A 25,930-nucleotide genomic window follows, 5' to 3' on the forward strand; every position below is an offset into this window, starting at 1 on the left:
CATCATAAGACATTGTTTTTTTTTCAAAGATCAAAATTCCCATCCTTAGAATCACTGTTATAATGCATTATAATGTGATTTTATTTTACTCAAAGCAACCGACGACCAATTAGTGTAAGTTATAATCAGAGCTTCTCCAAAATACGTGCTCAGCTTGACGCAGAGCGGGATGGTGTGACGTACCTTGAGCCTCCATGCCGGCAGTGTGGAGTCCTGTTCATGGCTGAAATAGAGCTCTGTGTGGATTCCGTCTGTCAGGACGTCGTCCTCCGGCTGACCCAGCGTCTCCACAATAGTTTTCAGCTGGATAAAGGGTGGGATAAAGCTACAAAAGGTAACGCACTATAATTTGTATAAAATGTACAAATGATATAATCCGGCACACTGATCTCTATTGTTGCTGGACATTCGTAGGACAATCATGAAAAATCAGATGAATAACAGTCCAGAGGATTTCCAGATCATTTAAATGAGAATTATTCAAAAGTAAACAATGAGAAAAACCTGCCACCATGCACTCAAAGTACATTACTGACACTTCAGTATTTTACTATACTTATTGTTCCAGGTCTGTTGTTTAGCTCAATGTGCAATGCAGTTGGAGCCTGTATTTCCTTCCTGTCTTAAACTGATCTGATCTCACAGCTTTCCCGGTATTTATTCGAGCAAAGGAATCAGTACTTAATGATTATTTAGTACTGCAGACTCCTCCCTCTCTAGGTCACAGTTCACTGTACAAAAGTCCGCTGGCTTAACTAACTTTAACCAAAAACAGCATGAACTTCATCACAAAAACAGTAGCTAAAGAGTAGATGTGACAGGTTTCAACATTAACAGTAGCAGCTTGACTTTTTTGCAGACCATGTTGTCGCGTTTAGTATCTCTCACCTGTTTGACCAGAGGTCCGTGTCGACTTCACGTATACGCCGCTCACAGATGAAAGCGACATGTTGTTGCAGAGAAGTTTTTGCAAATTCTTGAAAAGTTGAAGAGCAATGTGAGTTTCTGTGTCTCTTGTCTGAACAATTGATACTGAAATGACTTCTGACTGAGCTCCGTACTGATGATGTGTCTGATGTGTTCTATTCTGACACAGAACTCATCAGTGACATCACTTTGAGTCTGTCAAAGTGATGTCACTGATGAGTTCTATTCTGACACAGAACTCAGAGGACTGGACTGACTGACTGAGTTCTATGTCAGGCACTTAACACAGTTTAGGTAGGTAGGTGTGTGTGTGTGTGTGTGTGTGTGGGGGGGGGGGGGGTGTTGCACACTTCACCACTGCCCATCAAGGAGCAAAATCAATGTAATCAAAGCTATAAAAAAAGTCACCCCCCCACTCCCTTCTTTTAATGACCAGTTGAAGAAACATATAAACTCACAGATACATGTGGGTTGCCATGTAGGTGCAGGCAGGCAGGTTAGCAGGCAGGTTAGCAGGCAGGTACGCGTGGCTCGAAAGCAAACAAGCTTCAAATGTGTGACAACTGACTGGAGAAAGGGGGATGCTATATATGCTGCTTACGAGAAAAGGTGCAGGTGGGGGGATGGGCAGGGACGCTCAGGTGAGGTGATTGCAGGGTTATGGGAGTGGCAGGATCTGGAATAGAAAGACAGTCTGAAGGCCTCTTGTTGACGCGTGAATAATAACACTGGAGGGGTCTGGGGAAGTGGAAATGTGTCTGAAGATAAGGGACAGAGAGGCAGAATGAGTCCTCACAATTGAGGCGGACATTGTGCCAATTGGAAAGATTTAAAGGAGCCTATTTTTATGAGACTTTTAGCATAATTGGATCCGAAGTGTCCTTCATCCGTCTGTTTTGACTTGAACGGACAAAAACATGAAAAATGCCAAAGAACAAGACCAAAGCAGACGCCAAGTAGACTGCCTCAAAATATCCTTGAGTAAATGTCCTGCATACTGAGCCGCACAAATCATTGATTCCATCACAAATGTTATTCCTCTCTCTGCTTCTTATTGATTTTACAATACACTTTGTTTACCAGCTATAGTACACAATACGCAGTTCTATCTAATTACTGTGGAGAACGTGCATCATCGGGTCTCCTCAAAGGTAGAATTAGTCCTTGCAGGTCCATGCTGCTTTCGTAACTGAGGCCAGAAGGTCAGTCTTTGTGTACTTGTGACAGCAAGGACTACAAACTGACTTATGTATCAACTATTAAAATAGATTGTTCTCAAAAAAAAAGCTAAGTACAGCATACAGAGGCTCTGTAACTCCCTCTGCTGGGTTAGCTGATCATTAGTAATAATAGATCAGATGCAATCACTAGGATAACATTATTGAACACACATTGGCAAGAGAGTAAAATCATGATTAGGCACATCATGTCCAGGACAGAAATGTGACAAATGTTGGATGTCTGGGTATGAGAACAGAGGATATTGAATTTTCTCCTTTCTCTCAGAAGAATCACAAAACTTGTGATTTACTTGGTGCTTGTTTCATTTGAACCCTTTAGCTAAAAGGCAGTGTATAAAGTATTTGGTGAATAATTTATTCTGAAGGTTTATTGATTTTTAAAAAATGGCTTGCCCTCAGTACGACGCTAAACATCTGAAAGGAGCTGCAGAGATGCCAAAGGTAAAGTACATTTGAAAGCAAATTAATTCCCAACCTACTTTACTCAAAATGTCTTAATATGATGGAATACAGAACATGCAGCTACTGCAACATGAACACTGTTGTTGATGCGACACACTGTGGAGCCCTTCTGTGAGGACGGATTTCATTTCATTCACAAATACCTGATAGAGCTATCTTTGCAGTACACGCTTCCTAGCTGTGAGGATCTAGGAAAACCATATTTTCGACCTCTAGGGCAAGCAGAACGTACAGTCTATATGATTGAGGGTATTCACATTAAAGCACATTACAGTCATGACTTTCTAATTACCTTTTGACGAGTTAGAATGAACCATTCAGAATCTAATTACAGATTTCTCCAATTAAGTTTTGAATCACCGTACAACTTAATGGTCCATTCGTACTACTCACAGTCTAATTAAAGATATCTGAAATAAAAAATAAAAACACTAAATATTCAACCTTTTACTTGTTTACTGTCACCGAATGAAGAAGCCCCACAAGCGACCATGAGCCCTAAATGAACCCGCCTGAGATCAGGATAGCAGAGAATGTAAAATCAATCTTCAACGTGTTGCTTGAACTTTACAGAAATGTTAAATGAAGAAAAAAAACCTCAACTAAACCGAAAATCATCAATTAACAAAGTCATTTACATGTCATATTGTTAGCTTATTAGTAAGAGCCATTTCTCAGTTTCTCAGCTCAACAAGGACCTAATTAAAGTAGCAGCGCATGTGGCCTCATTCCGCTGTCACAGCCACGCAAACAACTTAAGCAGCTAATTACAAGACAATAAAGGCTTTTCCACTGAGAGTGCGTGAGCCATGCAGTGTTTTATTTACGGAGGCACAACTATGCGATGACATTCGCTCGCTCTATCACCTATACATCAATGCAGTGATGCAACGTCTTGGCAAGAAGGTCCGCCATAACACGGCGTTCCCTTTCATGTCATCCCCGTAGCCTGCACCTCACCACAAAGTCTCTTCCATTTTGTGACGCTGGCGAAGAAGGGAACGTGATGGATTGGTGTCAAAGCTGTGGGGAGCCATAAGTCAGACAGACTTAAAGCTGCCCATCTGTCAACCATCTCAATTAACCACTTTACAGATAGAAGCACGCTGCTCTTTTATGCAGCGCTGGGGGGGGGGAGAAACAACAACAACAAGGATCTCTATCACGACGGTGGGGGAGAGATCCCATTTTTACAAAGAGTAAAACCGTGTATTCAAGTGAGCTGGATTGCTCCATCCATCAGCGGGGAGGGTGGATCAAATTGAAATCTGACATTTAGAGCCCCAACGCCTTTGCTCGCTGGCACTGATATGAACTACAGCAAGTGACAAATTGTTTGTATCAGGCCTGTCCCTGGGGAAGCCTCTGATAATGTTTAGGGTTGAAATAGACACCCTTGACATTTCACTGAAAGGTCAGGTTTTTGTGTCAGTTAATGTTCCCTGTTTACATGCAGCCAGCAAGACGAGGATTATTCTCATAATTTGGGTTTGTGCCCGCTCGTGAACGCCGCCTCGTTCGTTTTGACTCCTCTCAGTATCAGGACACAAGGAGTGGTGCACAGCAACGGCATGACCGAAACACGATCACAGGAGGGTTTAACTGAGGCCGTCTGCTGATATTAATAGTGTCACCTCCATAAAGATAAACTCTCTTGCAACTCTGTTGGACCTTCCTTATAGCTGGTTTCATTAGCCAATAATTATTATGCAGTAGTCTCCTTAAATTACTACAAAATGGCAAAGTACTGCAATAAATACAAAGCTCATCAGTCTCTCCGCGTGTGTGAGAAGATCGCTGACAATTTCACAAGGAAAAACATCCAGGATTAATTTGCTTCCGTAAGCAGGGTGTCCGTTTACAGCTAAATTAAGAGACCTATCTGGAATGAATTTAACGTCTGCACCAGACAAATTAGTGTCTTGGATCCGGATCTAATAAACAGCGTGAAGCTGCGTCGATATGTACATAGTCCTACATTATTGCTGATAGCGTGTGTGGCATTTCTGATTAGACAGGCTCCTCCTCAAGGTACGATGGGGTAAAATGGGCAATTTTCTGCTGTAAAACAAATACAAATAGATATCCTGGGTATTTGTTGTTTTTTCACTTACAGTTTTTACGGTTTTGCATAAAACTTTATTTTGGACACAAGATGATGGTTAATGCCCTCAAGTTATCCTGGAATGCCCTTCATTTTTAGACAAACTGAATGATTATTTGCAGGTTAAGACAATGTGCCTACTTCTAGCTATATTAACCATTTAAAACCACACTGAACAAAGCTGAAAACAAGATTTTCTTTCTTCTTTGGAGATCCATGGTTTTCATAGGACAGCGATGTTGTGGTAATTTCATTCATTACTTTTATTTAAATATGGAATGACATTTTTATCTCTGTTAAAGTAGAATTGTGCTAAACATGAATCGATATGTAATAAATGTTTGTATTTACTGCAGAAGATTGGCAGCCAGTCTGGCTAGATGGCAAATTGCCCTGGGAATAGATCTTTAGCTACAGAGGCGAATCCAGCGGGACTCAGAGACATTTTAAATGATAAATGTAAAGTTCAAGTAACTCCATTACAAGCACAAATGCCTTTGATGATGTAGTAGCAAGTAATGAAGTATATAACAATTTTGCTTAAGCGCAGTACTTGAGTAAATGCACTTTCTTACAGTCCGCCATTAGTTTGAAGATGTTGAATATTTCATTTTACATGGCTCCTATTCCAACGTTTATTTGTGTTTGATCAAATACCCACTAAGCAAACCTCAGGCCACGTCATAGTCCAGTAACACTTTATTTAGAGGAAACGGTGCATAGTTACAAACTAATTTCACTTCAGGTTTATAGCAGACCACCTCAAGGTGTCACTCGGACAGAACCAGGACATTCTGATGTAGCATTTCAAAATTAAAGCCCTTCAAAATCTCATTCACGAGCTAACTTCAGATCACATTCATGAGACACTTTTATGGGGTCAGATCAGTCTCAATAATTGCAAATGCAAACAGAAAGATTCACAAATGCGCACAGAACAATTCACAAATATATTCGATTTACAAATGCACACAGAAGGATTTACAAATAAATTTGACTCACAAATGCACGCAGAACGATTCACAAATATATTTCTGCATTTGTATGTATTTGTGTGTGGATCGCACTGCATTTGTTTGTGGATCTCTCCACATTTGTTTGTGGGTTTTTTGAGACTCCCCTGCTGTGGCCGGATTCGCAAATGTGTTTTTTTCAACATGGACCTATCTGTAGCCAATCAGATGTCAGCCTCATTTTCAACCAATCACATGAGCGCAGCTCCCCCCTCCCCTCCCCACGAGGCTGCCAGCTGTGTTCAAACCAAACATGGCGGGAATTATTTGCGCGAAGAGATTACATACAAAATCTATGCATAGACGCGATGAGACTGGAGTGACGCGTTTTGGTCGACGCGTTTGGGGCGGCGTGTTTGGGGCGGCGCGTTTGGGGCGTTTGGGGCGGCGCGTTTGGGGCGTTTGGGGCGACGCGTTTGGAGCGTTTGAGGCGATGCGTTTGGAGCGACGCGTTTAAGGCGGCGCGTTTGGGGCGTTTGGGGCGACGCGTTTGGGGCGTTTAGGGGCGGCACGTTTGGGGCGTTTGGGGCGACGCGTTTGGGAAGTTTGGGGGCGGCGCGTTTGGAGCGGCGTTTGGCGAGGCCTTTTGCTGTCTCATTCCTGCACACACTGTAATATCTGTAGACACTTTTATTATATGTCCTTTCTTTCCATAGAGTAGGTAATGTATTTCACGTCTGTGTAGAACATATTTAGTGTTGCTGATCTGACATTAAACCGCAGTGAAAAAGCACAGAGGGGCAAACAGTACCTCTGCCTCACTGAAGGGGCGCGAGAGCCCATGGGTCGGGTTTATAGCGCTATATTGATTATAGTCAATCTACACAGAGCAGATCGACACAGACAGGAAGTCAGACACCTATAGGGGATACAGCATCCGGTAGTTTTTCAAAATAAAACACTATGTGCATTATCGCGGCGCACACGCTCCCGGTGGAATCAAATATGTACTTTAACTATGTGTGTGTAAATAATGCTGATATGAAATATGAAAAACAACCAGTAGTCAATATGCAAGCTGCCAATTGAACGGTGATTTAAGCTACTCTATTGGGTTCATATATTTGTGAATCTGACTCTGAAAGCCTCACCAGCCACGATCCTCACCGCACGTCACTGGCTCTACGATACCTCATATTAATAGAGACGGGACCAAACTATGTGTATAATTGTGTGTGTGTGTGTAAACCATATGGTACAAACAATGAAAAAGACGCTGCCGTATTTACGCCGAGATGACGTTATTTTGAGTGTTGACGGAGCTGCTACAATGTTAGCATAGCCTAGCACTGATCGAGCCGAGCTCCATTGAGAAAACAAGTATTTTAAAAGTTATTTGCTAGTCGTCTTGCGGAGAGAAACAAAACATGAATTCAGACTTTTTACAAATCATTAGGTAGCTATTTCGGCATCCCTATTTGTCCGTTTATTGTAGTTAAATCCACGGCACGGGAGTCTCAAAAAACCCACACACAAATGTGGAGAGATCCACAAACAAATGCAGTGCGACCCGCAAACAAATACATACAAATCCACAAACAAATAGAAAAAACACACACACACAAATACATACAAATGCAGAAATATATTTGTGAATCGTTCTGCGTGCATTTGTGAGTCAGATTTATTTGTAAATCCTTCTGTGTGCATTTGTAAATCGAATATATTTGTGAACTGTTCTGTGCGCATTTGTGAGTCTTTCTGTGTGCATTTGCAATTATTGAGATTGATCTAACCCCATAGAATTTGTCTAATTTCAGATTTGATTTTAGATGAAACAATGTATAGTTATAAACATAGTGTGCCTATTCCATTCATGAACTTCCAACACAGATAACTTGGGGCTATGACATATAGGTATGGGTTCCTATAAACATTTACACCTATATGCAGTCTATGATTTACACAGTAACCAATGCAACTTTACCATCAATGAATACTACATAATAAGTATGGATGTTGTTGGAATTTTTCTGTTGTTATTGTATGTTTTGGTGTTAAGAGAAGTCACGAGACATGCTTATCAGTCCGTCATGTCATGTCAGCTGACACGATGTTTTCACCTGACTCCATCAGCCATTTAGCGCTTCCTGTTTTGTCGTGAAACGCTATTGGACAAGTTACAGGCGCATTTTGATTCTATTGGTCCAGAATCACGTCAATCGTTTAGGGGGCGGGCTGAAGGCGTTTAAAACGAGGAAATAGATACAAATTGAAACACGGCCGCTTAATGTCCATTGTTGTGCGAAAAGTGTCGGGTTTAAAAGTCAAAATGTGCAGAGTCGCGTGTCTCCTTGCGCTCGTCGTTTTAGTCAGCCCCGCTGCGGACGCGTTGGACAATGGTCTCGCGCTGAAGCCCACAATGGGCTGGCTGCACTGGGAGAGGTTCATGTGTAACATCGACTGTGAGAGGGACCCCAACAACTGCATCAGGTAAGAGACAAGTGAGCCGCAGTTGTATTTGATGAGAAACACTACAACTCCTCCTCTTTTAGGAAATCACTCAAACGTAGAAAACATAAATGAAAGCTGTTAAATGTAGGCCCTCCGTGTACAGGAAGTGACAATATGGGGTTTGTTTGCACAATATACCAAACAAACAAATCTATTGGTTAATAACAAAAGATAAATCCTAAACATGCAACTGTAAGCATGGCTTATCTCCAAATTATAACTACAAACTAATTGCGTGGTCATTATTTTTAATGCAATCATTATTTCATAATTATGACAGCTTGTAATTATCTTGTGATCTTTATTTCATAATTGAGAAACAGAAGGAAAGGAAATGATAGCAGAGACACGTGATTGTAAAAGGAGTGGACATGTGGTAACACAGGAGGATAATGACACCGCCTGATTTAATTTACCTTTATTTGTTCTTTGGTTTGAGGCACTGGGAGATAATAATGTCATGTGAAATGTGATCAAATAAATCTGCCAAGCACTTTGTGAACAAGGAACATAAACGTATGCACACACGTCAGACATGTTAAAGGTAATATGGTCTCGCACAGGGATGAATTCATTGGGGAGGAAAAAAGACAAAAGAAAACCTAAGGCTGCAAGAAACCATTAGTTCAATCAAGCTGCCAATTATTTTCTCAAATAATCAATAGTTCAGAAGACAGTGAAGATTGCCCATCAATACTAGGTACTTAAAACCCAAGGTGGCGTCCTCATGAGTTGTTTTGTTTGACTTGCTGACGAAACCCAACAATATTAACTTTACTATAATGTAAGACCAGCCAATGCAGCGTATCGTCTGATTTCAGACTAGATGCTAAGTCATTGTTAGGGCTGCAGCGAATGATTGTTTTCAATATTTATTCATCTGCTGATTCTTGAGTAACTAATTCATAATTTAGTCTATTAAATGTCAAAAAGCACGAACATAAAGCCCATCACGTTTTCAGAGCCCAAAGTGATATTCAGTTCAAAAGATATTCAGTTTACTATCATATATAACTAAATCGATCGTAAGAGTTTATAGATACAAATCAATTAATCGACTAACGATTGCAGCATTGGTCATAATAAGTTGGTAAAGTCTCTTTTTGTTTACTCAATGCAGAGCACTTCAGATGTAATATCTGATTCATTTTAGGGATGCTGAGAAGTGACAAATAGCTCACTTCCTTTGCACAGCAAACATTTGTTTCTCCTACAAAGAGGCGGCCAACAAAGCGTTGCCTGTTGGTTGGATTGTTATTGTGTCATACCGGTCGACAATGAACAACAGAACGACCGGCATCATGACAATAACGCATATTTGTTCCATGTTGCTCGTGCACACGACATCATCGAACACTGGCATCTGAACTGATACCGTCGGCCCCGCCTGTCTCCTCCCGGTTGCCCCGGCAGTGAGCGTCTGTACATGCAGATGGCAGATGTGATGGCGAAGGAGGGCTGGAAAGAGGCCGGTTACGAGTACGTCTGCATCGACGACTGCTGGCCCTCCCGCCAGCGCGATGCCCAGGGCCGCCTGCAGGCAGACCCGAAACGATTCCCGGCGGGCATCAAGAAACTGGCCGACTATGTGAGTAGTAGATCTAAAAGAGGCATGGAGACTGTGGGTGTGAATACTCTATTAATGCCATAATTCCTCCATAGGCATCAAAGAGAGAGACTTAAGAGAAGCGAGAAATACTTTCAATTCTCTTCACCGGCTGGAAGGGGCAGAAATGAGTGTGCACTTGGATATGACTTGTATTCTAGTTTCCAGGCTATGGGCTGCATTATGAATAGTATACACGGTTATATAGTGGTAAACTATGTCATATTTAACACGCATCCCCTTTGATGTGATTAACAAATCTGTGGTGCAATGCGTCTAACTTTGGAAATCTTTGACAAATAAAAAAAGTTAGTTATTTTTTTTTTTTTAAAACCTCTGGTTAGATAACTCTGGGAGTAAAAGTGATTACACAGTCAGATTACATATTCATTACACATCCATCTGAGCCGACCTGAAGTTATTTACATAATGAAGGGGAAAGGACCAGATGTGGAGCCCAGGTCTCAAATTTCACACCGGTAGAAATTCAGCACCTGGAGAGCCAGGGGAGACACGTAGGCACATATCGGTCTCGTGTAGGAGTGCGCTGTCGTTCTCGCGCTCTCTGCTACCAACTCTCTGGAGCTGGAGGCCACTGTGACAGACCGGTTCCTACACAGGCTGCTGAAAAGTGATGTTCACCAGGAAATGGATACATTTGGGCCCACGAAAGGCAGAGCTCTGTCCTGTGACAAGAGGCGCCGGGGTTTTTAAGCTGTGCAACATCGCCATCTACTGGTAAAATATCCATATCCTGCAGGGCACAAAGGAGGTCTGCACACTGTTAGACTCCAAATAAACAGTTTATCTTTCTTTTTAAGGCAACGTTTTGATCTGTAGGATCTTCTGAAGCCTTGCTTTAAAAAGAGGCCTCCTTTGTGCCCTGCAGTTTAGGGGGTTTTTTTGAGTATCTTTTTCTGGATGTGTGCACACTCAGTCCCTCTTCAAATATCAATACCCAAGAATAAATCTGCACATGTAAACTAAATCAATGAAATAAAATGTATTCCTCTGTCTTAAGGTCCATTCTAAGGGACTGAAGCTGGGCATCTATGCAGATGTGGGGAAAAAGACCTGTGCCGGATACCCTGGCAGCCTTGGTTACTACGAGACAGATGCTCAGACTTTTGCTGACTGGGACGTGGATCTGCTCAAGTTTGATGGCTGCAATATGGACTGGACCTTGCTGGGAGAAGGTGAGTTTATAATTCTGAAGTACAATTTACAAATATTTGAACATGGCAACGAACGAACAATGTCCCTAATTACTGCAAAACCAGCACGGACTCAATAGTAAAGCTTTTTTTATGGGCTTTAATCTAATGCTGATAATGATTATTTCTGGTTAAGGATACGTGAACATGTCAAAGGCACTGAACAAAACCGGAAGAAGCATCCTGTACTCCTGTGAGTGGCCTTTGTACGAGTGGCCTTTCCAAAAGGTGAGACGTTGTTTTGTCTTCATAGCACTTTTTATTAAAACTGCAAATAAACGTTTTAGTTTTTTTTAAAGCAAAAATGCTCCAGCAACGATCTGATGGTCATCTTTTAGAGATGGGAAATCAAAACATACATTTTTCACCATTTTCATAAAAAATAATTGGTAGATTACTTGGTAAACAAAAAATAACTTTAAATCTTGACATGCATTATCGATATCAATCATAATCGGTTTTATCTTCCAACATTCCACCCACACAATCGTAAAAACAAATATGAATACTTAACTATTGTCCACTGCTTGATGACACCATACATCATGTTTTGAATGACATAAAAAGAGCATTTCTCTGCCTGCAGCCCAACTACACGGCCATTCGCGAGGCCTGTAACCACTGGCGCAACTACGCTGACGTGTACGACTCATGGAGCTCCGTCAAGTCCATCGTGGAATGGACTGCTTCTCATCAAGACGTTATCGTCCCCTCGGCCGGACCTGGAGGATGGAACGACCCCGATATGGTACTCTGCTCTACTCCGGCTCCTATATGCTCCTGTTTGACCTTAACCTAAGCAAACAACCAGTGCACTTCAAGCTGTATAATCATTCTGAAGAGGAAGAGTTGTAGGAACATTTGTCTTCTTGCAGGGAGATAGATGAGAAGATCGATACCATTTAAATTAAAGTCACTTAGCACAATTATATATCAGTTTATTTCCCAAAACGACAAACCATTCCTTTTAAAATTCACCATTTTAGTTGAAGCTTCTGTTATTTACATTATTTTTATTGGTTCAGTTAACGGTTTCAGTGCAGTAGCAACTGAAGGATTATTCACTCCAATAAAAGGGTTTAATTGGTAGTTTGAAAACCACAATGTATACAAAAAATACAATAAACAAAGGATGTATCTTAAGTTGTGCTGCATACTGTCAGGACGCCTAAATTGCGTTATTTCCCCCCCGTTTAGCTTGTGATTGGGAACTTCGGCCTCAGTCATGCCCAGCAGGAGTCTCAGATGGCATTATGGGCCATCATGGCGGCCCCTCTGCTGGTGTCTAATGATCTGAGGGACATCTGTCCTCGCTCCAAGGAGCTGCTGCAGAACAGACACATCATAGCCATCAGCCAGGACCCACTGGGCAAGCAAGGATACCGCACTGCCAAGGTGGGTGAGAGCAGAACCACCTCCTGGAATCAGCGTTTATAGTACATCTAGTCGCTATATAGAAACGCTAAATGCTTTGTGGTCTACTTAACAGAGCCCCATAGACACAAACTTAAGACTTTTTGCAATGGTCTTCATTATATCATAAGCATGGGTGATGATCAACATAACGGCAACTCAAAGTGCTGAGTCAAGTATAACTTTTCCTACAGGTGGACAATTTTGAGGCGTGGGAGAGGCCTCTGTCTCAGAAGAGACTGGCTATCGCTGTGCTGAACCTGATGGAGATCGGTGGTCCTCGAGGGTTTTTCCTCAGAGCGGTTCCCGGCTGGAAGATCTGTGACCCGCAGTGCAACGTCACACAGATCCTGCCTCAGTACCAGGAGCTGGGTGTCCAGACTCCACATACCAGAGTGGTTGTGTCAGTCAACCCCTCAGGCACAGCTCTACTGACAGTCACGCCCATCAGCGGCGACGCAACAGAGCTCAACAAGCTGAGCTGGGAGGACGCATCTGTGAAACGCAGGCGCATCATTTTGTAATCCTGTGGTTTTACACTATTAATTGATTTTGAACAGTGTTGCTTTTATAGAATATAAAGTGTCTTCATTTTTTTTAAGAAGGGAAAATGTTTTGTAGTTTACTTGAATCCTCCCAATACTATGAATATTGCATGTCAGCTTTTTTTTTTAATCAGGTTTAATAAATTACTGTAAAGTATTTTTGAACATGCTGGGAATTTGTCCACACTTTGCTGCTAATAATCATCTTAAAAACAGCTTGAATTTCACGAACATGGCAAATGTATTGTAACTAGAGGTGAAGGAAAGAGCCAAACTCTCAATCCATGTTTTAATACATTTATTGAAAATGAAAATTTCCTCCAGGAAACTGGCCCACAGCTTAGAACTGGATGACCTGGCCCTGTAAGAGAAGAGAGAACACATTGTTAGAATGATGCACAAGAGTTAAATACAGATGTGTAAATGATATATGTTCACCCTAAATGCTGCTGGAAATTACACTGAATTCACAATCTACTCCGAGTATGAAACTGTATTATCTTTGAATAAAGAGTTTTTGTGATCATGTTCACCTCACATTTGTTGGCTTCAGCCCTACATTAAAAGCACATTTGGCATCTTATTGTGATCCAAACATGTTGGGTAAATGTACTCCGGTGCATGAAGAGGAGTTCTTCAAGAAAACCCACCAGACAAAGATGCTACTCTGCTATACAACATGTTGTCCATTCATCCCATTATAAAACCCACCCACCCAAATCCGTGTGAAATAAACACTTAAATGAAAATAACTTTTTTTCCTTCAGTCCACCAAAGGACAAGATAATGGCTCAATTGTTCTGGGTTTAGCATAAAGGTGTTACAGTTCCACTAAATTAGAGGAACATTTTCCCTGACATGTTCTTACTTGACCCTATCCAGACCATAAATTCACAATCATTTAAGAGCAAAAGCAAGATAAACTACTTGCACTAAATTTCATTCATGCCAGGTAAAAATGCATACGGGTAATTAGCAGATCTCCTAAAAATGACAGATCTGCATCGACAGGCCAGAAAGAGGTCAATCATTTCCTTCAACTCCCTTATCTTCTATGAATTAACTGTCAAGATAAGTTAAACGGGTAAAGCTAGCCGCAGAAGATTTAGGAAGTGACTTGAGGTCTGCACAATTCAGAAAGCAAACTACCCATGACTTACAGTGCACAGAAAGCACACAGCAATATTGCAAAATACGACATCAATGACTCGTACCTTTCTCTTCTTGTCACCACCCAACTCGAAGTGCTTGCATCTCTTGATGGCCAGCATTCTCTTGGATCTGCAGTTGGGCTCGACACACTCAAGCCTCAGCACAATCTTCTTTGTGGTCTTAGCCTGAAAAGACAGATCATCGTTGAGTCTGATTTCACAAACAATACTTAACGTGGCAGATCTAAACGGCACGAGGCAGCATAACGTACCTTTTTTCTGAAGATGGGCTTGGTCTGACCACCGTACCCGCTTTGCTTTCTGTCGTATCTCCTCTTACCTAGAGAACACATACAGTTCAGCTACAGTTCATGACAACTCATTTACCACAATACCTATACGCCACTATAAAAAGAGGGAGTAATCACCCTGTGCATAGAGGGAGTCCTTTCCCTTCTTGTACTGGGTAACTTTATGGGGCTGGTGCTTCTTGCACTTCTTGCAGTAAGTCCTGCGGGTCTTCGGGACGTTAACCTGGAGAACACAAAAAGATAAACCATGAGCACACCTGCAACAAACCTGGTAAAAGACTGATACACTATTTAAAGCGCAACACGTGACAATATGGGAAGTTGATCATATTAACATCCACGTTCTGTAAATCAGATTAAAGGGTCGTTATTAATGGATCTTGGGTCACAAGTTGATTAGCAAAGAAGCTAGCTGGCTAGCTAGCTAAACGTGGAGAACAGTTTTAAAAGTTGAACTTCATCGACACCGTGTCAAGTTAACGCATTAGGAAGCTTCCCGTCAACGGACAATAGTCTCATGTTTACCATTATAACGTAGCTAACTATTAGCGCCCCGTCAGGGTAAAAGCAGGTGACACTAGCTAGCGAGCTAACATGTTAGCATTGTAGCTATTTAACGTGAATTAAACACGAAATGTGTGTAAACGTGTAACGCTACAATAATGCATACGTGGGAGTGACGGTGTCGGTCATACCTTTAACGTTGACTAACAGCTAACTTTACTTTATCTTAATAAAAAAGGACCAATTGAAGTGGAAGTACGCGCTGCAGAAGCAGCATTTCACCACAGACACAGCAAGCGGGAGTAAAATGACAATACAACAGCTTAAAATGTACACTAGGTGGATAATACTACCACCGTTCTGTGTATCGAAATACTGTCAACACGTGTGAGTTAAATAGAAGCAGTAAGGATTCTTTAATCGACAAGATTGAGTTAGATTCTGTTAAAAGTGTATGCGTGAGGAAATGTCATACCATGGCTACGTCCCGATGCAGAGGAAAAGAGGACGGTAGAGGCCGGAAGCTGGTCTTAATGTAGCCCTCCGCGGTGAACGGGCTGTATAGTGCGCCCCCTAGCGGCGGGACATTTCAGGAGGACTACCACAAACAACTCGCCAAAAAGCTCAAAGTTTAAGTAAATTTGGGAGTTATTATTTTTGTAAGACACAATGAGCAGACTTTCTAATGTCTGCATAAGTTATCAGCTTGAAGTTTGTTTATCTCTTGTTCCTGTAATACTGAAATTGGCAGTTTACTGAATAAGAAATGACGTTAAATAAAAGTGTGCTATATGAACGACACAAATGGTTAGTGTGTTAATGTTTAGCCCGCTTGCACTTATCACCAAAACTGTCCAGTGGGCTGATATGAAAATGAGCAGGAAGAAAAAGGGGAAGTTAGCAGAGTCGATTCCTCTCTGGGGGTGGATTTAAGCTTCTTGCATCACAGACTAACACATTTTATGGAAGGCGAGCAACTGAGGCAAAGGTTCATGTCACTGCTTCGAGCCACAGCATCTGAAGTTGTGTGTCTGATGCTGTACTTTTCTGGGTGTCTGGGTAAGTGGCAAAGCTCTTTGGATGTAGGCCATAAGGTCAGGAGGTATTTTTTCGTCATTTGAGCGCTTAAGTATAAAAGATAAAAAAAAGGCAGTTATACGAATGTGTTTCATTTGAAAGCCTTTGGACAAAAGTAGTCGTGAGTAGAGCACTGAATTGAAACCCATCAATTTTTTGTTTTTATGCAAATCCTAAATGCAGTCTGTACTCACCACAAAACTAACACTACATAAGTCAAACTATAGGGACATTATCTGCTAAAGCGCAAAGATGTTTTATTTGTTTCTGAATGTTTTGTCGACGGTGATGGATTATAGTGTATTCTGCTGTACTTTGCATGATTTTGAAACCCTTGTATCGACACATCTTGCAGCATGATAGTGGTTTGCAGTTTCATGTGGTTATACTTCTAATCTATGCATCACTTCACACATATCTTGAATCATGTGAATTAGTTAGCACGTTTATACATTAGAATTGAAGACGTTAAGACAAAATTACCTTTATTTGCATGCTAGGAATGCTAATTCATATTCATATTTGTGTGTTCTGAAAATTGACCTCCACAGAACGCAGCAAATTGATGTGGTATCATAATTTGTGTGAGAGAGTATTCTCTGTGGTTGGATACAAACATTTATCACTTGTACCGAGCATCCACGTCACTCTCTTTTTCTCTCACTGCCTCTTTCTCTGAGACATGCACAAACATACAAACGCGCACATTTTCTTGCATGTGCCACTTATCTTTCAGGAAACGTCAGGAAAGAGAGCATCTTGACAGGTTCCTGTAAAAACCAACTCTTTCATGATGTGGTTGTGTGTTTGCTGTGTCATAGAGGACATCATGCAACGCTTATCAGAGTTTATTTGTTAATACATTTGGCCCTTTTCATTTTAAAACATGTTGCACTGCCTTGCATATCTGTAAATATATATATATATTTACAGATTACAAAGATAATCACTTTAACAGCCACCTAAAAAGGTGTCTAAAGTAATTAGACGATTTTATGAGAATTAAACAGATATTTTAAGGATACACTTTGGGTACTCTTGACTTTTGAGTTGCTGAAAAGTGGCCTTGTGTACAGTAAAAAGTACATTTTTTCAGTTTTTTGACCAGTTTCATAACAGATAGAGTTAAATTAATTGACATAATTTATAGAATTTCACAACTTATAAACACTCAAGCAACTGAGAGGATGAGCGTTAGAAAAGGAGACTTTGTTAAAGTGTTGTTGTGCAGAAACAGTGGGGAATTCTGCAAAATCTAAGAAAAAAAGTGATTATTGTACATAGTTGTAAATGTAAATGAAGTGGTGAGTTACCAGCACACATCACAGGTGAAACACTCATTTTTAATAAATGTGCTAATGATGGACCACAAATCGAGAGAATGAGATAGATAATGTCAGGTCGAAGTGCTTTAGGGCTCTGGGTTTCTTCTCCCTTCATATTGCAGTTCAACACTGATGCAACTTCCCCATCGGTCCGTCTGTGTCAGCCACCGTGCGTCAACTCCCTTCAAAAAAGACACACAAACAAAAAAAAAAATCTCCTTCTGGGGGCCATGATACAGTGAAGCGTTTCAGTCGACTGGCTCCACTCGATCACAGAGGAAGAGAGAAGGGATGCTACAGTGCATCAGTGTGTGGATCATCCACTATCACAGTACGCTGACCTCTATACTCAACATAGTGATGTGAGAAAACACGAGGCGGCGAAGAATGAGGAATGAGTAAACAATGTTTCACAGAATGGGGAACACTGCTGTTGGTTTATGACGGCACAAACACAACTGATAGGTATTGTCTTGCTAGTGTGAAGAAATGTCACACACACACACACACTGGTTAGTGGGGGAGTGACAGGAGCTTCTAGTGGTGTTAAAGTTACAGTTCAGATGACAGAAGGAAGTGCTCACAAGCTGAAAATAGGCTGAGCTGAAGTGCAAACACATCTGACAGAGACAATTAGTAGTTCAGCCGTGTGCCAAAGGGTGAGTTTGAGCATCTGATCCACGATTTACCTGACAATAATGCACTATGACTCCCTACCACTGTGTACTTTTCTAGTATTTTAGAATTATATGTGTTTTTAGACCGTGTTTGCTATATGAAAAGACATCTTTGAATTGTGCTTTTTGGTTATTTATAATTGTACTTCTGCATCAGTCGGTTACAGCTCAAGCTGACTGTACTGCCTGGGTCATGATCATTTAACACTCTATATAGCCACTAGTCACTCGCTATTTACATTCAATTGGGATACATTATTCCACATCCCAAGGAACTTTTCTGCAGTATTTGTGCTGATTTTCTTCCTTTACTACCAATTAATCCTGAATAAAACACCCATCTGCTGTATGTAGTGAATTATGTTTCATGTTGCGAACTTATGATAAGATATTTAGAGTTTATATCTTTTGTTGTTTTAGGAATGACGGCGTGTTTGAGTGCTTTTACAGAGTCTACATTATCCTCATAACTCAACAGCCATCAGTATTTCTCTGACCCACTAGATTCGGTATCAATAGTTTCAGCGCTAGAGGTCCGAGACCGCCTCCTTCATTTGCCTACTTATGTCATAATGCAGGTCAAATGTAATAATGTGTGTGAGCCCGCTATGTGACAGAGGAAGCCTTGTGATGGTGAGATTGTTTCATATCTTTTACGGTGAGTTTGCCAGTAAACTAATTTAATTTAGATGTTTCTGAAAATACCAAAAATATATATAGAACATACGTCATTTGAATGTGTTACATGAACTTTAAGTTACTGCATTCATTTCTGCATTAGTCACTGGATCCTATTTGTGGTGGTTTAACCATATTGTGGGGACATAAAGCTGATTACACAGTCACATTGTGGGGATTCGCTTTGTTTGGGGACAAAATGGGTACAATTGCACTTCACCATAAAGTAAATCTTTACATTTTAGCATGAAGCCTCGGTTTAAGGTTGGAGTAAGGATTAGGGCTGGTAGCAGCGGTTAGGGTAAGGGTAAGTCTCAATGTAATGTCCCCAAAAGTCATGGAAACACGACTGTGTGTATTTGTTCAGAGAGAGCAAAATCAATCAGTCAGTCTATCAAGCCAATTAAAATACAATCACCAAAAACCTTTGGGTGCATCTGAATGTGTTTAATATCACAACAGTCTAAGAAGAGGTGGAACAAAGCCAACCGATCATATTGGGAGGAGTAGACAAGACAAGAGATTTTGGAAATACTTATCCAAAATCTCCTTTCACAGTTTGATGTGGACCAAGATACAGTAGCCGAGGGAACCAGATGTGACACATGGGGGACTTTTGGAATTGAAAAGGATGTGGCTGGCAGGAAAAGCAAGGTTTATGCAAACTCCAGCTAATCAGACGCTGATATGTGCTCGCATTCATGCTGCTTGTCTCTTCATCTCCTTCCACATAAGTGCCGTTGCTCTGACTCTATGACTTCTGTTATGACGATTGACTTCAATTCTGTTCAAAGTAATTGAAAACACTGAAGTGCGAGTGCAACATAACCCAAAAGGCTGACTTATAGTGCTAAGCTAAGCACAGCTGAGAGAGCGAATTCATTCCGTTCAGTGTTGCTCTGCCACAAAGGAAACAGCTGGGTGTTTTGCTACTGTTATAACAATATTCCCTATTCTTCGTTCCCATGTAGATCAATCCTGACTGAATCATGTCAGACAGTATACTGGAAGAAATCTTCATCAAACGATCGCAGCAGAAGAAGAAGACCTCTCCTTTGAACTACAAGGAGAGATGGTTTGTTCTCACCCAGGACAAAATAGCCTACTACGATTGTGATTCTGAGAAAGGGGTACGTATGTATGGACCTACAGAAAAACGTCATTGCAATAGCATCACATATGTCTGTCGGTTACCTGACTGTTTCCTCATCTGGTAAGCAGAAGCGAAAAGGTTTGAGAGGATCAGTTGACCTCGAGAAGATCAAATGTGTGGAGACGGTCCAGCCGGAGCCCAATTCTCCGCAAGAGCGCCTGTATGCTTTCCAGGTAGACACGTCTGTCAATTTACTTCTTTAACAGACTCTCCAGTCACGAAGCTGCAACAATGTGTGAAAGTGCAGCCACTTCACATTCTCACTGGCCTAAAATCAGGATAACGTTTTTGCTTTCACTCGTATGCTAGTTTTCCTTTTGGAGATGGAGATTGTTAACACGACTTTTCTATATTCAGTCTCTGTGGTATAATAATGAAGCACAGGCTATATTTCTTTTAGTCAAAAGCTATGTAGGAGCTGCACATGGAAACACACACCACAACACCAAGGTTTCTCCTTGGCAGACAGAAACTGTCCCATCCTCCAATAGTTCAAAATGTGAAAGTCCATTGTTAAGAAGTGAAACCATCTCTCACAATCAGATGAACCAGGGGCTTTCAGGGACTGCGCAGGTGTTGCCATTGCGCATATATTAACACACAAGACAAGGTGGCAGGAACAAGGTGTCTGACTTGTGTCTGCCACAAAGCTGCAGTGAATATTATCACACGCTAGCATTTGACACTTATCGCAGTATATTCCGGTGTCACATGCATTAACTGAGCTAGCAACTTAAGAAATAGAAAATCACCCAAATGTCTTGAATTGATAGACAACTTTGACAAAAAAAAAAAAACAGGTGATGAGTGTTTTCTTTTTCATTGCCACAGATCATTTACGACGAGGGGCCGCTGTACATCTTTGCAAAGACCGAGGACGCCCGGGCTCAGTGGATAAAGAAGCTGAAAGAAAGTTAGTATATGCAATGTCAGACCGTATCTTAGCACCGCCCGGTGCCTGCGCAACAGAAGAGCTGGGTGCACATGCAAATGAAAATGTTGATTTAATGTAAATGTCCTGTGTCTATGTCGGTGCTTGTGCATAGTGGTGCGCTTCAACAAGGATCTCATGCAGAAGTACCATCCTTGTTTCTGGGCCGATGGCGTGTGGCTCTGCTGCCAGCAGGAGGTTAAACAAGCTATGGGTTGCAAGGTGCTGGATAGTAAGAACGGTGAGATTGGGATTATCTTTGGTTTGATATCGGCAACACTAAACTGAAACTTTTACCGAATCATTCCATTCATGTATAAAATGATGTCATTGATAGGCTTTACGTCCAAACCATCTCGGCGAAGGGGATCCAGGAAACCCCTTCCTCCCACCCCAACAGAGGTAGACACGCAGTCCCTTTCCAGTACTATTCACTGATTACACACAGTCGATTCCAATAATACAGCCGCTAATCCTGTGTTTTTCCAGGAGAAGGCTGTTCGGCCTTTACCTCCACAGCCCCCTGAGGCACCTTCACCCTCCGTGGGCATGAGTGTCATAGCGGAGTATGATTACACACCCATGACGCCCCACGACTTGGCGCTGAGGAAGGATGAAGAGTACACCATCCTGGAGATGTCTGATCAGAACTGGTGGAAAGCCAGAGACAAATCTGGGTGAGAAACAGTAGCCTGTGAAATTACTTAAAACAATGGCACAAAAGAAAGTCATTTAAAGTTCAAGCTCTAGTGTTTGTGAGCGCTTCAAGATGCACATTTGCACATCATTACTAAATACAATGTGTTTTATTTTCTTTTGCAGAAAGGAAGGATATATACCTTGTAATTATGTTGTGGAAGCCACAAATGGGCTAGAAAAATTTGAGTGAGTATGGGCACTATTGTACTGTCTCTAGATTTTAGTTTCTCATGTCATCGTTCATTTATAATTACCATGTCAGCACATTAACACCTGGTAAAGTTATCTGTCAGTACGTGAATGTTTCTTTGATTGCTGAAGCAATACATGTTGCAAAAAAACAAATTCAGCAAAAGTTCACATTTATTTTCACAGCTGGTATTCCAAGAACATGAACCGTAGCCAGGCAGAACAGCTGTTAAAGACTGAGGTAAACTCATTGACATACACACTGATACAGAAGACAGCTTTGATATGTTTGTGCGCCTATAAATTAGTAGAACTTACCTCGATTTAACTTGTTTTTAACTTAAACTTGTGTGTTGTTTCCCAGAATAAAGACGGAGGCTTCCTGGTACGGGACTCGAGCAAGGCCGGGAAATACACCGTGTCTTTGTTCAGTAGGGGTGGCGGGTGAGTAAGCTCAGTGGTGTTACACTGCATCTACTGGTTCCAGTCATGCGTGAACGTATCAAAAGAAGAACTGTTTGTAATGAAAGCGGAAACAGAGGGCCGCGGAGGGAGAGAGATGTAAATTATTCATGCAAAACCTGGCCCAAACTTTTTCATCGCTCTGCAAGACTGTTGCGGATAAGGCGAAGAAGATATTATGCATACATGATGAATGATCGATGAAAACCTGCGGCTAAAGTGACTCTTCCTTTTGTCTCGACAGGGAAACTGGTGGAAGCTGCAAACATTATAACATCTGTACCACAACACAGGGACAGTTTTACCTGGCAGAGAAGCATAATTTCGGCACCATCCCAGAACTCATAAACTACCATCAGCACAATGCAGCAGGTTGATACAGTAACTGTGAACATATAGATACATAGATGAAGCAAGTATTGGATATTTGTAATAGAATAATATGCAATAAAATGTTGTTTTCACTGCGGGGAAAAAGGAAATGACTCAACAGGGGGGAAGGCAACAAAATATACAAAAACGATGACCTTACAGGTTTTGTTATCTCCCTCACTAGGTATGGTTAGCAGGCTGAAATACATCGTATCTAACCGGGCACGGCCTCCATCAACAGCAGGGCTCGGCTATGGTAAGAGTGTGACTATATCAATATACATTATTAATATATTCTCTTGTTAATCATCATGTCTGGTGATTAACCTCTGGTCATGCTGAATGTACTAACAAAATGATCATTTGTTGACAGCACCATTAGTTAAGTAAAGCAATAAAGCTAATTTGCCTTTGTACCTATTTGCGCCTCTAAAGCTTACTATTAACAGGGTGTATCTTGTTTGCTTAATGCATACAAAAGAAACTTGGTTTTATAGGGGGTTATGTGCAGGACTATTTCCTGGCAAGGAGCAGTAACATCCCGAGGAAGTTGCTGAGCAATCAGTGGAGAATCCAGAAAATAGCAAAACCTCAACCACAATGTGACAATTCACTTTTTTTGCATTGATTAAACAAATATAACATATTGTGTTAATTAGTGAGCTTTGGAGGTGTCCGTTTTTGTTACCTTTGGAAACAGTTCGACTCGCTGTTTCCCCCTGCTTCCAGACTTCAAGCTAAGATAAGCAGCTGTTGGCCATAACTTCATAGGGACATGATAATGGTGTCCGTCTTCTCATCTTACTCTGCTACAAGAAGTAAAAGTGCTCCTCCATTCTGCCTTGTTTGCTCCAGGCGTGTGGGAGATTGACCCCCGTTACCTCACCTTCATCAAGGAGCTGGGCACTGGTCAGTTTGGCGTGGTGAAGTATGGAAAGTGGCAGGGCCAGCATGACGTTGCCATTAAGATGATTAAAGAGGGATCCATGTCTGAAGACGATTTCATAGAAGAAGCCAAAATCATGATGTAAGCAAAACTAAATGAGGCTGAATTTGGGCTGAGCTGACCCTTTTTCTTTTTGGTCATTAAGCTGCTACACTTGAACTGAATGCAGTTGAAACGACAGCGATGATTTTGTGCGCGAGACTCATAAAAACTCATGTGTCACACTGGGAAGTGCGGTTTATATAACTTCTGTGCTAAAACCCAACACATAATACTTAACTTCCTTCTGCTTTTGCTTAAACCAGGAAGCTTCGCCATGAAAACCTGGTCCAGCTGTACGGCGTGTGCACCAAACAGAGACCCATTTATATCGTGACTGAGTTCCTTTCCAATGGCTGCCTGCTGACGTACCTCAGGGAAGGCCTGACGCAGCACCCGACGACCGTCCAGCTCCTAGAGATGTGTAAAGACGTCTCCGAGGGCATGGCCTATCTCGAGTCACAGCAGTACATCCACAGAGACCTGGTTAGAGACATAGATCTATACTGTAGTGTGTCCAACTCTAGATCATTCTGTTGCGTTGAGATATGCTGGGATTAGGCATTTGAAGATAACAGTAAATGTTTAATGATTACATTTTCATCAAGCGTGTTGTTTGTTTTGTTCTCAGGCTGCCAGGAACTGTTTAGTAGATGGGAATGGCTCCGTCAAAGTGACTGACTTTGGACTTTCAAGGTAAAATACTTGACGCGAATTACAGAACACAATGAGGCGCATTGGTGTCTAACAAAGTAACTGAAATATCTTGCTCTACTCTCAGGTCAGTGATGGAAGGTAACAGTACATGTAGGCAACTCGAGTACTGTAGTTAAGTAGAATGAAAGATGCTATACTTGAGTATTTATATTTTAATTTAATCTTATAATTTGACTCCACTACATTTATTTTACAGTTTTAGTTACTAGTTACTTTGTTTCTTAAGATTATACATACAAAGATGAGATAATCTTGAACATAAAACAGTAAATAAAGTTAAAATTGGCTCCATCTCAACCAACTACAGCAGCAAAATGCTCCATATAAATGAATACATAAGTAATACTTCTCACAGAGGGCATTTCTTCTTCACAATGAGTACTTAAACTTTTGATACTTTCAGTACATGGAGTTGACAATCCTTCTGTACTTTTGCTTTTTTCCTGATGCAGACTTTGTTTACGAGTATTTTTACATTGTGGTGTTTGTACTTCTACATTTAAAGTAAAGGATCTGAATACTTCTTCCATCACTGCCTTAGGTATGTCTTAGATGATGAGTACACAAGCTCTGCAGGCTCCAAGTTTCCTGTTCGCTGGTCGCCTCCTGAGGTCCTCCTCTACTGCAAATTCAGCAGCAAGTCAGACATATGGGCATATGGTGAGTAGGGTGTGTTTTTCAATTTACCACTGTATTTATGGTCAGTTACAAGTGTACACTAGGAATTGACATCTGTATTAAAGCATTTCTATAAATATTTAGGGGTCCTTCTGTGGGAGGTGTACACTTTGGGACGGCTTCCGTATGAGCGCCTGAACAACACGGAAATTGTGGATCAGGTGTCCCGGGGCCTGCGCCTCTACCGCCCCCAGCTGGCCAATGAAAAGGTCTACAGCATTATGACAAGCTGTTGGCTTGAAGTAAGTGGATTTAGTATTGAGCTGTGGGGCCTCAGTACAGAGTGATGTGAGAGAGTATGAAAATATTGTGTGGACAGCAACAGCAACCTCACAGCTTCTTTTTGTTTGGTGTTCAGAAGGCAGATGAGAGACCCACCTTTCAGGAGCTGGCGCTGACTGTTCAGGATTTGCTGTATGAGCTCCAGTAGATCTCAACATAATCACAACACACACTGAGACTTCTCTCCGGTCCCCCACAGAGCAGCATCTCCATCCGTCACCTGGAAAGTCAACGCAGCAACTTGAACATGGGGCTAAGCAGCCACACTGCCGTCCTCTGTAATGTGAATATACGTAACATGAATGCCACTATAACTCGTTGATTACAATAGCCTTCCTATTACATTACTAGAAGTATAGTCCTACAGGGTAGCATTTGAAATGTGTATATTTTTATTGACGGTTATCTGTCTTTTATTGAATCCTGTGTATCGTATTCTGTGGAATCATTGTTAAATGTAAACACCTTCGCATGTGGAAACGAACGCTTTGTGAGAACATATCTATTGCACAAATAAAAGCCAAGTATGCCAGGCTTTGAAATGACTGAAACATCCTGTGAAACGAAAATAACAATGTAAACATGTCAAAACATCTGATAAACCACATTTTTAATGTAACAATAATACTTTTGCATGAATTGGAATTAGCTTTATTTTTTTAATGAAATAATATGTATTCAATCTAATACTACAACTACAACAACTACTACTACTACTACTAATAATAATAATTGATAATACTGTGATGACGACAGCCGC

At 41.2% G+C, this 25,930-nt stretch overlaps 3 protein-coding genes across 3 annotated transcripts; 2 read left to right on the forward strand and 1 right to left on the reverse strand.

Annotated features, from left to right (window-relative positions):
• Window positions 1-7,931: 7,931 nt before the first annotated feature.
• gla (galactosidase, alpha) lies at window positions 7,932-13,507 on the forward strand. The gene is made up of 7 exons (XM_068715132.1): window positions 7,932-8,180; window positions 9,615-9,789; window positions 10,829-11,003; window positions 11,158-11,249; window positions 11,608-11,769; window positions 12,219-12,416; window positions 12,629-13,507. Exons 1-7 carry the CDS (start codon window positions 7,978-7,980, stop codon window positions 12,956-12,958), a joined length of 1,335 nt encoding a protein of 444 aa, XP_068571233.1. The 5' UTR covers window positions 7,932-7,977; the 3' UTR covers window positions 12,959-13,507.
• Window positions 13,263-15,518, reverse strand: rpl36a (ribosomal protein L36A). The gene is made up of 5 exons (XM_068715133.1): window positions 15,421-15,518; window positions 14,559-14,664; window positions 14,403-14,470; window positions 14,194-14,316; window positions 13,263-13,340 (listed from the first exon to the last, which is right to left on the reverse strand). Exons 1-5 carry the CDS (start codon window positions 15,421-15,423, stop codon window positions 13,320-13,322), a joined length of 321 nt encoding a protein of 106 aa, XP_068571234.1. The 5' UTR covers window positions 15,424-15,518; the 3' UTR covers window positions 13,263-13,319.
• A 395-nt stretch (window positions 15,519-15,913) lies between these two features.
• Window positions 15,914-25,712, forward strand: btk (Bruton agammaglobulinemia tyrosine kinase). The gene is made up of 18 exons (XM_068715134.1): window positions 15,914-16,004; window positions 19,674-19,832; window positions 19,924-20,028; window positions 20,687-20,768; window positions 20,902-21,027; window positions 21,124-21,188; window positions 21,276-21,463; window positions 21,609-21,671; window positions 21,861-21,915; window positions 22,039-22,118; window positions 22,381-22,508; window positions 22,693-22,764; window positions 23,364-23,535; window positions 23,760-23,979; window positions 24,125-24,189; window positions 24,752-24,870; window positions 24,973-25,130; window positions 25,247-25,712. Exons 2-18 carry the CDS (start codon window positions 19,692-19,694, stop codon window positions 25,316-25,318), a joined length of 1,911 nt encoding a protein of 636 aa, XP_068571235.1. The 5' UTR covers window positions 15,914-16,004; window positions 19,674-19,691; the 3' UTR covers window positions 25,319-25,712.
• Window positions 25,713-25,930: the final 218 nt, after the last annotated feature.

This window comes from Cebidichthys violaceus, unplaced genomic scaffold (assembly GCF_023349555.1).
Source record: "Cebidichthys violaceus isolate CVI_PGR_0920_01 unplaced genomic scaffold, fCebVio1.0.p SCAF_2, whole genome shotgun sequence".
NCBI lineage: Eukaryota > Metazoa > Chordata > Actinopteri > Perciformes > Stichaeidae > Cebidichthys > Cebidichthys violaceus.

Excerpts from the sequence above, each read along its gene's own strand:
- gla (XM_068715132.1), top strand. The coding sequence starts at position 7,978 with ATGTCCATTGTTGTGCGAAAAGTGTCGGGTTTAAAAGTCAAAATGTGC. Across the intron at positions 11,770-12,218 it reads GATGGAACGACCCCGATATG|CTTGTGATTGGGAACTTCGG; the intron begins GTACTCTGCTCT and ends CCCCCCGTTTAG. Across the intron at positions 12,417-12,628 it reads AAGGATACCGCACTGCCAAG|GTGGACAATTTTGAGGCGTG; the intron begins GTGGGTGAGAGC and ends CTTTTCCTACAG.
- rpl36a (XM_068715133.1), bottom strand. Across the intron at positions 14,317-14,402 it reads AGCCCATCTTCAGAAAAAAG|GCTAAGACCACAAAGAAGAT; the intron begins GTACGTTATGCT and ends CTGTCTTTTCAG. Across the intron at positions 13,341-14,193 it reads GTGGTGACAAGAAGAGAAAG|GGCCAGGTCATCCAGTTCTA; the intron begins GTACGAGTCATT and ends CTTCTCTTACAG.
- btk (XM_068715134.1), top strand. The coding sequence starts at position 19,692 with ATGTCAGACAGTATACTGGAAGAAATCTTCATCAAACGATCGCAGCAG. Across the intron at positions 19,833-19,923 it reads ATTGTGATTCTGAGAAAGGG|AAGCGAAAAGGTTTGAGAGG; the intron begins GTACGTATGTAT and ends TCTGGTAAGCAG. Across the intron at positions 20,769-20,901 it reads GATAAAGAAGCTGAAAGAAA|TGGTGCGCTTCAACAAGGAT; the intron begins GTTAGTATATGC and ends GCTTGTGCATAG.